The sequence below is a fragment of the Papaver somniferum genome, chromosome 2 (genome assembly GCF_003573695.1).
Source record: "Papaver somniferum cultivar HN1 chromosome 2, ASM357369v1, whole genome shotgun sequence".
Lineage (NCBI taxonomy): Eukaryota > Viridiplantae > Streptophyta > Magnoliopsida > Ranunculales > Papaveraceae > Papaver > Papaver somniferum.
In genome coordinates this window covers 206,300,936-206,311,710 of record NC_039359.1, presented here as the reverse complement: position 1 = coordinate 206,311,710, position 10,775 = coordinate 206,300,936, and the positions used below count along the sequence as shown (strand labels likewise).

Sequence of the window (10,775 nt, the reverse complement as noted above, 5' to 3'; positions counted from 1 at the left end):
GAAAGTTTCGCACATCATGATCTTGTCTTGGTATGAATAATCTCGCAATTATTCTTTCAGAATCCATAACTTCTCAAAGCTTCTTACGGATAATATCTTTTTCAGTACAACCTGTTCCATGGTCTGTCAAGTCTATGACCAACATCTCTACCTTCTGGATCCATTAATTTATAAGCTCCTGTTCCAACTATCTCCTTAATGATGTAAGGTCCATCCCATTTTTTCGCTAATTTTCCACCATTTTCTCGCTGATATATTGGTGTCTCTCGCAGAACTAAATCTCCTGGTTGGAATTCGCGTACTTTGACACGTTTATTATATTCTCGGGCTAATTTTTCCTGATAATTAACCATATGTTTTAAAGCTCTTTCTCTTTCTTCTTATAATTCATCAAGTTTGTTTAAGATCAAACCCGCACTAAGATTTTTCTCCCAAGCTTCTCTCTTTGTTGTTGGAATAACAACTTCTGTTGGTAACACCGCTTCAACTCCGTATGTTAAACAAAAAGGTGACATTCCAGTAGCTTCTCTTCTATTTGTATTATAAGCCCATACTGCATTATGTACTTGTTCGCACCATGCTCTATGATGTCCTTCCAATTTCTTCTTTAATATATCTGCAATTTTTTTGTTTGTTTCCTCTACCTGCCCATTAGATTGTGGATACAAAGGAGTAGACTTTCCACATTTTATCTTAAATGCATTAAGTAACATTTCTATGTTTTGTCCTTCAAACTGTTTCCCATTATCAGATACCAACTGCGCAGGAATTCCAAATCTGCAAATGATATCGAATATGAACGTAAAGATATCTTTGTCGCGAATATGCTGTACTGCCTTCACTTCTGTGCATTTTGTGAAATAATCTGTTACGACTATTAAGTATCTTCTTTGTCCAGTACCTGGTAAAAATGGCCCCACAATATCTAAGCCCCACTTTCCAAAAGGCCACACACTGGTTGAAGATGACAATGGTGCTCCAGGTGCATGTATTTTCTTTCCATGCCGCTGACAATCTTCGCAACGTCTTGATATTTTTTTTGCATATTCATGCATGTATGGCCAGTAATAGCCTTGCATTTTTGCTTTATGTTCCAAAGATCTTCCCCCGCTATGATTGCCAGCATCCCCACTATGTAACATTTTTAACACTTTTTCTCCTTCCTCTCGTGTCAAACATCTGAGTGATGGTCCATTAAAGGATTTTCGGTATAGCATCCCATCTCTTAATTCATAATTCGTTGCGCGGATTTTTAACTTGTGTGCTTCTCCTTTCGCCAAATATGCATGAAGTTCTGTTTTCCAATCTGCGATATTGTTCGTTTGTTCTTCTTCTTCACCGTCTATTATCATCACGTTCACTTTTTCTTCTTCTTTATTGATTGATGGTGACAGAAGTGTTTGTATTTTTACGCATCTCGCAGTTGGATCTGTCATCATGCTTGAGATGAAAGCAGAAGCGTCTGCGAGTCTGTTATCCTTCCTTGAAATGTGCCTCCATTTTATTTTTGGGATTTTCGCTGACAATTCTTCAACGAGCTTCTTGTATTTCTTTAAGGATGGTTCATTTGTAGTGTACTCTCCCTTTATTTGGCGAATAACTAGCTGCGAATCACTAGTGATCCTGGCATTTTCTAGTTTCATTTCTATTGCGAATTTTAAGGCATGTATCACAGCTTCATATTCCGTTTCGTTATTAGTGGATGCGAATTCCAATCTGAATGAAAAAGCCATCTTCACTCCTTCTGGCGAAATTAAAAAAATTCCAACTCCATTTCCTTGTCCATTTGATGATCCATCTACTAATATCTCCCATCTATTTGGTTCTGTTAATAAGTCTTTTGGATCTTCGTGTTCTTCTTCTATATCCATCATTTCTTCTACCGCTTCATCTTCTTCTAAAGGAAATTCTGGCAAGAAATCTGCAACAACTTATGATTTTGGTGAAGAAAAAATTTCATATTTAATATCAAAGTGGCCTACTTGTGCATTCCATCTCTCCACTCTTCCTGATCTTTTTGAATTCTTCATCACTGATTCAATTGGTACTTTTGTTAATACCTTTATCTTATGCGTTTGAAAATATATGCGGAGCTTAAATGATGCATAAACTAATGCTAAGATTAGCTTCTCAATCTTCGAGTAATTTTTCTCGGCAGTATTAAAAGTTTTGCTAATGTAATAGATGGGTTTCTCCACTCCTGCGTCTATTCTCAATAACATGGAACTTAATGCATGCGACGTTATCGCAAGATAGATCAATAATTCTTCTCCTGATTATGCTTTTTGTAAAATAGTTGTATTCATAAGATGTGCTTTGATCCCTTGAAAAGCTTTTTCGCATTCATCAGTCCATTTGAATTTCGCACCCTTCTTGAGTATATCGGAAAAATATGTGCATTTGTCTGATGATCGCGAAATGAATCTCCCCAGCGAAGCTAGAAGAACATTCAACTTCTGTACATCTTTTATTGTTGCTGGTGTTGGCATGTCACGAACTGCTTGCACTTTTTCTGGATCAACCTGTATTCCTTCCTTTGATACAATGTAGTCTAAAATTTTTCCCGATGCAACTCCAATAGTACACTTCTCAGGATCCAGTTTAATGTTATACTGCCGCATTTTTTCAAAAATATCCCTCAGGTCTTGTACATGGTCTTTGGCTTCTTTACTCTTTACTAACATGTCGTTCACGTATACTTCTAATGTTTTGTGTATCCATTTCGCGAACACCTTCTCTACCATTCTTTGGTATGTCGCTCCCGCATTTCGCAAACCAAATGGAATTTTCGTGTAACAGTATAAACCTCTTGGGGCGAAGAAAGCAGTATGCTCTTGATATTCTTCAGCGAGAGGGATTTGGTTATATCCTTTGTACCCATCTAAAGAAGATACTCTATCATTTCCCGCTGCTGATTCCACCATTTGAGGAATATCTGGTAACGGAAAGCTATCTTTAGGGAAAGCTTTGTTTAAATCAGTGAAACCTATGCAAATCCTTATTCCTTTGTTTTTCTTTGGAAAAATGACCATGTTCGCTATCCACTCTGGGTATTTAGCTTCTCTTATAATTCCTGCATCAAGCATCTTCTGTAGTTCTTCTTCTATTTGGGAATGGTAGGTTGTTGCGATTTTTCTTATTCTTTGTTTAAATGGTCTCACATTCTTGTTAATCTCTAGTTTGTGACATGCAATTGATGGATCTATTCCCGGTATCTCATCCATGCTCCCTGCGAAAATGCCTTTATATTCTCGCAAAAGGTTAACAGTTCTTTCTTTTTCTACGTCCATCTGGGTTCCAATTCTCAATATTAGAGGTTCTTCCATAGTCCCAATGTTTACCTCTTTTGTTGGTTCTGCGGCAGTGTAACTGGATTTGGGTTCTCCCATTGGTTGTTGGTTCTTTTATTGTTTTCACAAGTCCTTCTCCTTCTTCCGAAATTTCGCTGGGTATTCCCATGCCTTCTTTTTCCCTTATCGTGTACACTCCAAATTATTCTTCTTTCTTTGCCTCCTTTGCCAACTTTCTGCGAAATTGTTTCTTTTTTGCTCGTCCTTCATAATGCTTTACTTCAATTTGATGACATAATTTCGCATTGTCAACATCTCCTCTGATTTCACCTATTCCATTTGGTGTGGGGAATTTAAAACATTGATGCAACGTTGATACTATATCTTTTATGGCATGTATCCATGGTTTTCCTAGCAACATATTTTATGGCGATTCCATATCCACCACGCATAGTGTTACGTGTGTTTCGATCTCTCCTAGTGGAATTCGTACCACTATTTCTCCTTTAGGTTTTGTTGTGGATTTTCCAAAGCCATGAACAAGATATGTTGAACGGGACATTTCTTCATCTTTAAATCCCATTCCCCTGAATGCATGATAAAATATTATATCCACTGAACCTCCTGTATCGATGAAAGTTTTGTTCAATATCCATTCTCTCGTGGATTTTTTTGTTATCCCCTTCTCTTTTCGCGTAATAGGTACTGTAATAACCAATGGAGATGTGTGCTTCAAATTTTGTTTTGGTATTTCTGCCGCCATGAATGTGATTTTTTGCTTTTCCCAATCTTTCAAGGGTGATGTCTTTTCTACCGCCATAACCTTCCTTCCTTCAAAATTTCGTTTATGTATTCTTCCTTTGATGTTTTCATGGAATTCATTAGCCATTGTTTTTGTTATCATATTACACTCCAATCTTTTGTTATCTTCATTGACTCTAATCATTTTTCTTTTAACTGGTTCACTAATTTATTTAATCACTTTCTTGATTTGAACAATCTCAACAACAATCTTCAACCTTCGATCTTCAGCCTCCCTGTTTCTAGCGCCATTATGTAGTTGCAGGAAATCCTACACTACACCCCTCATATGATTTCATTAACATTTAACTCATTTTAGATTAAAAATCTTAATTTTATTGATGAATCTTTGAACAATCTTACAAGAAAAGATAAAGGAATCAAGAATAACCACTGCCCTAGATTTTCTCTCTCCTATTTACTTGCTTCTCACCCAGAAAAAGATCTCTCCTTTCCTTTACAACTGAACGACTATTTATAGGGAAGTACATAGTGGATGACAGCTAACCTGTCTTTTATTTTCGGATATGGCTTGCGACATTCTCGCAACCTTACAAATGTTAATCTTGAAAACTCTCTAATTTTCGTAGGACCATCATATTTTTCTCATGATTTTAGTTGACGTCGTTTATTATGTCATTTCTGAAGCTATTCTGCGACACTGTCGTGTTGTGTTGTTGATAATTTCGATGAGATATTATTGCTGCAAGATTCTGATCCTACACCCAGAATACATGAAGTATAAGCAAGATTCATATTACACAATATGGGACACCTCAGAGAAGCTCAAACTACTTAGCTCTGAGATCAACAAGCAGAAAAATTTGGTCAAGAAGGTAACAGATCAAGAGAAGCGCAGATGGCTTCTTTATTATCTTAGAAGGTTTTAAGATGATCCATTTCAGCTTGATTTAATTAGGTTCCTGACCTTCAAACACAACATAGAAGCACGTATCCTGACCCAGCTAATCTTTTTTAGGATTAAAACGTTATCTGTATCAACTTGTATTTCTAGATGCGTGAATTAGGATGTGATAGTGGTGATGGTGGTTCGATACTGATAGGATACTAGATTGGTCGTTTCATTGGCGTTCAGCCACCTTAATCCTTTGATGGGGATTAACCACCTTAAATATTTTTATTTTGTTAATGGAAAATAATATAATAAATTCTTCACAAAAGTTAGCTGAAACAGCACACGAGCATATACTAATCAAATCTGGAAGAAGAAAACAACTTGAGTATTCCAAATGTCCACATAAGAAAAAAAATAACAAAATACCCTTCTGTCGCAGATTAACTTTGACTATCAGAGTCACTTGAAGACGATCTAGACTAGAGTCGCTGCTGGAGCTACTAGGAGTACTACTTGATCTGTTGCCATCTTCACCCTGCTGTTTTTCTCTTATTTTTGCTCAAACTTTTCTTATAATTTATAACTAGCCTATCTAGTTCCCACAGAGTTTCTACATCAATACTATCGATGTCCAGTTCAATCTCGTCATCATGATAGTTAAGAGATGAATTTTTCTTAAAATTCATAAGGTAAATTCTGAAGATGTCTTGTGAGCTTTTGTTTTTCTTGAAACGTCATGTTTCGCTTCTTAGGATCTATGGCTTTAGGCTTCTTCAAAACAGGAGTTCTACCCATCCGAGCACTATTTTCGGATGATAAATTTAGTTCTACAGAGAATCGTAAATAGCTTAGAGTTGTAGTAAAATAAGGATGACGAACTAAAATTAAGAAAGCTAGTAGTTTAGGTAAGTCATGCCGAGAAGTGCTAAATTAAGGAGAATTTTGGGACTCTTATTAATTATGTCGCGTACTTCCTTTTGGTACATGAGGGAGAATTAGCCAATTAGGGGATGATGAGTCACGTGGCACAAGTGCCACTTTCACAGTCATATAGGCTGCAGTACAATTAGGCATCAACAACTAATTGTCTCTCCAACATGAATCATTCCTTTCCAACTAATTATCAGACATTGAATCAACTAATTGTCTATCCATGTGGTTCTACTATAAGCTATCGGGCTATATATCCTTCTCTATCTTAGAGTTTTCTTCATAATTACTGCTACTCAAAATCTGTTCCCAAAATGCATGTTAATACCTAGAGTTTGACGATCTGTCTCTTGACATTAAATGGAGTTAATTAAGAATTTCAATTTCGCAGTGATGATCTGCCTAGGAATTTGAAAAACTTTTGGCTGGGTATATTCATGCATCCGTTCCAAAATTGACAACACGCTTACATATATATATGGATGGAGCAGTTACCCAAGAGAATTGCAAAGGTCAATGAACCTTAATTATTCAAGCGCGTCTACAAGGATACATGAACCATATATAAACAAGATTCAATTTATGCAATCTGTGTGTGTGTGTGAGAGCAAAAAAGATCGGAACATCTCAGAGTAGCTTATACTACGCAGCTCTGAGATCAACAAACTGACCAATTCACCATCAGAAAAATTTGTCAAGAAAGTAATCGATCAAGAGAAGCGCCGATGGCTTCTTTATTTTCTTTAAAGAAAAGTGGTGATGAAACAAGAGATATAAGCAGTTTTGTTACTCAAGTGTTTTCTTGGTCTATTGGTAATATTTTCAACCATGACCTTTACAAAAATAAGGTACGTACTCTAATCCACATTCACGATCGACAATCTCCCTTTTTATTGATTTTGTTTAGTAATTTTCTAAATTGAAAATAAGTTGTGCACCTTAGTGAAATATCTTACGAGGTTTATTAAATTAGTATTAAATATCTTACGAGGTTTTAAACAGATCAAGTGTATTCTTACAGGTAAATAAGATCCCAGAGACGTTTTTTTCAGTGGAGCAGTACTTGAATTCATTTCGTTATCCTCTTCTTGAGGAGACACGTGCTGATTTGTCTTCAAATATGAAGAGCTTGTATCAGGCACCGAAATGCAAAATAGTATCCGTGGAGAAGCATAAAGATTATAAGCCACCAAAAAACTTCGTTTACAAAATATTGTTGGTGGATACTGGAACAGATAGTATATCTAAGAAGGAGGCATACAAGCCTCAAGCTTCTGACTTAATTGCTTTCTCGGATGTGCGGCCTGAAAATGTCAAGGACTTCACTCGAATGTCATACATTCCTGCTATGGTTTTAAATGTGGATGGTGACACATCAAAACCTTGTTCAGTAGAAGTTCTTTCGTCAAAACCCATTACAACAGTTGGTCCTCTTTTTGCTGTATTTCTTATAAATATGACAACAAATCTTTCGTATATGGAGAGCATTAAGTGGCGAAAGAAATGGAGATATTATACAGAAGGTTTTGCGAGCAAATTCCCAGGTTAGGCTTATTACTTCGAGTTGGTTTTCATTTTTTATGTCAGAATATAAATACTCTTTTAGACATGCTTTATGCGCACTGCATAATCTGAAGAAATGAAGTTATGAGAACATGCTTTAAAACCTTCTTTAAAATCCAATATAGTCCACCCTTTGAATATTAATATCTCTTACATGGGTTTTTCATGTTCTTTTGATAGATTGGAATTGACTGTGGACTCTGTTCTCATCAAGAAGCTGAAATGATGCTAAGTAATGGCTTGGACTCGTTCGATCTTAATGAATCTCAACTTCATGCAGTGTTGCGCTCTATAGCTACAAGTTCTTGTAGTCACAAAAATTCAGTGAAACTTATTTGGGGCCCTCCTGGAACTGGGAAAACAAAGACGATTGGTGTACTTCTAAGTGCATTACTAAAATTGAAATGTAAAACACTTACATGTGCTCCAACTAATACTGCAGTTGTGGAGGTAACAACAAGGCTGATGAGTATTGTTAAGCAGACTTTAGAGAGTAGCAATTACGGGTTGGGTGACATAGTATTATTTGGAAATGCCGAAAGAATGAAGATTAATGATACTGGTGACCTTCATGAAGTTTTCTTTGATTATCGCTGTAAGATACTTTGGCGTTGCTTCGCCCCGCATAGTGGATGGGGGTATCAGTTAAAATCAATGATATTATGGCTTGAAGAAGCATATCAGCAGTACCTTCTCTGTCGAGAAAACGCAAAAGAAACTGCTGAAAGTATCAACAATCAGGAAGTGGTGATTGAAGATTTCAGTGAGTTTCTAAGAGGCCGATTCACTGACATTGAGAAAGAAATGAGATTTTCAATAGTATCTATATGTTCGCACATGCCCACGTCATTTCTTTCTGTCACACTGGTAAAGAAAATGTACACCGCTCGTAACACGCTCAAGGATTTCCGAAGTTTGCTAAAGACTAGTTCTTTTTCCGAACTAGAGCTCAAGAAAATATTTTCTAAGTATGGAATGACAGGTTTCTCTGATACATCAACTTCTGCGTTGTTGTCATTAAGAAAGATAAGAACTGAGTGCCTTGAAGTTTTGAGGTCACTTGAAGAGTTTACTTTTCCCAACTTCCCGGATGAAGGTTCAATCAGAGATTTCTGTTTGCAAAATGCTTGCCTTATTTTCTGCACTGCTTCAAGCTCGGCCAATCTAAGTGGTGTGAAAAATTTGAAGTTAGTGGTTGTCGATGAAGCTGGACAGCTTAAGGAGTGCGAATCAGCAATACCACTTCAACTACCTGACGTGAAACACGCGATTCTCATAGGCGATGAATTACAATTGCCTGCGATGGTTCAAAGCAAGGTTATATTTTCATCTTAATGTACCTTTTACTTTGAATATGAGCGCACCATAAGATTTTATTGATTTGTTATTTCATTGTTCTTTTAGATTTCAGAAAATGCTGGTTTTGGACGAAGTCTCTTTGAGAGATTGGTATCTCTCAAACACGATAAGCACCTGCTGAATGTGCAATACAGAATGCATCCCTCTATAAGTGTTTTCCCCAATGAACAATTCTACAACAAACAAATTTTGGATGCCTCCAATGTCAAAGAAAAAAGCTATAACAGAAAATTTCTTCAAGGAAGTATGTATGGGTCTTTTTCTTTTATCAGTGTTTCCTACGGCGAGGAGGAATTCAATGATAAGCACAGCCTTAAAAATGTGGTGGAAGTAGCAGTAATTTCAGAGATAATTGAAAATTTATACAACGGTAACTCTTTTTACTTGCCTTTGTGATTATCTATTGATTTAACAGTACAGTTACCAACCAGATGAGTGATTTGGGTTACTCTATATTTACAGCTTCGACTGCGAATAGTTACAAGGTAAGTGTGGGTGTTATATCTCCTTACAAAGCTCAAGTGCATGCGCTCATGGATAAACTAGGAAACAAATATGCCGAGATGGATAGTAATTTCTCAGTGAGTGTTCGATCTGTTGATGGGTTTCAAGGAGCCGAGGAAGATATTATCATTATGTCTACTGTGAGGTCAAATTCAAACGGAAAAGTCGGATTCCTTTCAAATCATCAACGAACAAATGTTGCATTAACAAGGGCGAGGTATGATTTATTTTTGACTCAATTTGGTTGGTTACCCTATTATATTTTGTCTTTTTATAATTCTTATGGGAAGATTTTTTTCTCCAATTATAGGTACTGCCTTTGGATTTTAGGGAATGGGCGTACATTAATAGACAGTGATTCAGTTTGGAGTAAGTTAGTTTGTGGGGCGAAGGAGAGAGGTTGTTACTTTAATGTTGATGACGACAAGATGCTATCGGAAGTGGCTATAGAAGCCTCGACGGCAAGATTAGCTTCACTTAGCCTTGGGGAACGCAGCTCCACTAATCCAAGTTCAAGGTCAGTTCTGAAATAGACATTTCTCTATCAAGTTGTTCCATCTGCCACAAAAAACGTAAAATTTAGCTTCTTCTTCTTCTTCTTCTATTTTACTCAGCTCAACAACTTAATATGCTTTTTATTTCTCCGGTAAATGCAGCGGAATCAAAAAGACACAAGGATTCAGGCGCAACTCAAAGAAAAAGTGGTAGCAGATGAAAAATTAGCTCAAGTACTTGAAAAGAGTTTATCGTTTCGTATGTTATGGTCTATTTAGATATGTTGTGTTCGGTTAATTTTGAAGTTCAAACTTTTGTTAAATTTTAGCAGCATTCCTGTTCAAAATGTTTGACGTTTTATGCTTGATAGACAGTAGTATTGGAGTGTATTTTACTGTTTGTCTTGGAATCAGGTTATTGTTTTTTTTTTTTTTTAATTTAACATGGTTAATGGTATAAATGAAACTTATCTTGTCAAAACTAAGGACTTCATGCTATGCCTAGAGTCTTCTCTGCTGGGAAATTTCGCCGCACTTCTAGTGACAAAACTACTTCATAAATTTGCCGTGATATTGGATCTGCAAATTTCAGAAATAAACTTCCCCATACATAATCTGTTGGTTTTTCGGATGGAAAATTCGGGCTTTCCAAGTAGTTGCGGTCATTTACAATCAGCAGAAAAAATCGACACAACAGCACTAGATCCAAAACAACTGAAATGTGTAATTTCTTTTCTTCTAAAGTAAAAGTTTAAAAAGTGCCATAGATTTATTAATTAGATAATTAAATCTCCTTCTCGTAGAAGGGGAATATGGATCCACTGCATTAGTAAGTGGTGCAGTAAATTTATCTTTGCAGTCTTATGGAACGGATAAAAATACATAAATCTTACAAGAGATTCAAAAAACCTTTCCGATTCTAGCTATACTAACAACTTGTTTGTTTGCGGCTGACTCGGCATTTGGATCTGAGTCAAT

At 36.4% G+C, this 10,775-nt stretch overlaps 1 protein-coding gene across 1 annotated transcript; it reads left to right on the top strand.

Moving 5' to 3' along the window:
- Window positions 1-6,180: 6,180 nt before the first annotated feature.
- Window positions 6,181-10,206, top strand: LOC113352653 (helicase sen1-like). Its single transcript, XM_026596451.1, has 7 exons — window positions 6,181-6,725; window positions 6,899-7,405; window positions 7,621-8,757; window positions 8,845-9,169; window positions 9,262-9,520; window positions 9,614-9,820; window positions 9,960-10,206. The coding sequence occupies exons 1-7, from the start codon at window positions 6,603-6,605 to the stop codon at window positions 10,009-10,011; spliced, it is 2,610 nt and encodes an 869-aa protein (XP_026452236.1). The 5' UTR covers window positions 6,181-6,602; the 3' UTR covers window positions 10,012-10,206.
- The last annotated feature ends 569 nt before the right edge of the window (window positions 10,207-10,775 follow it).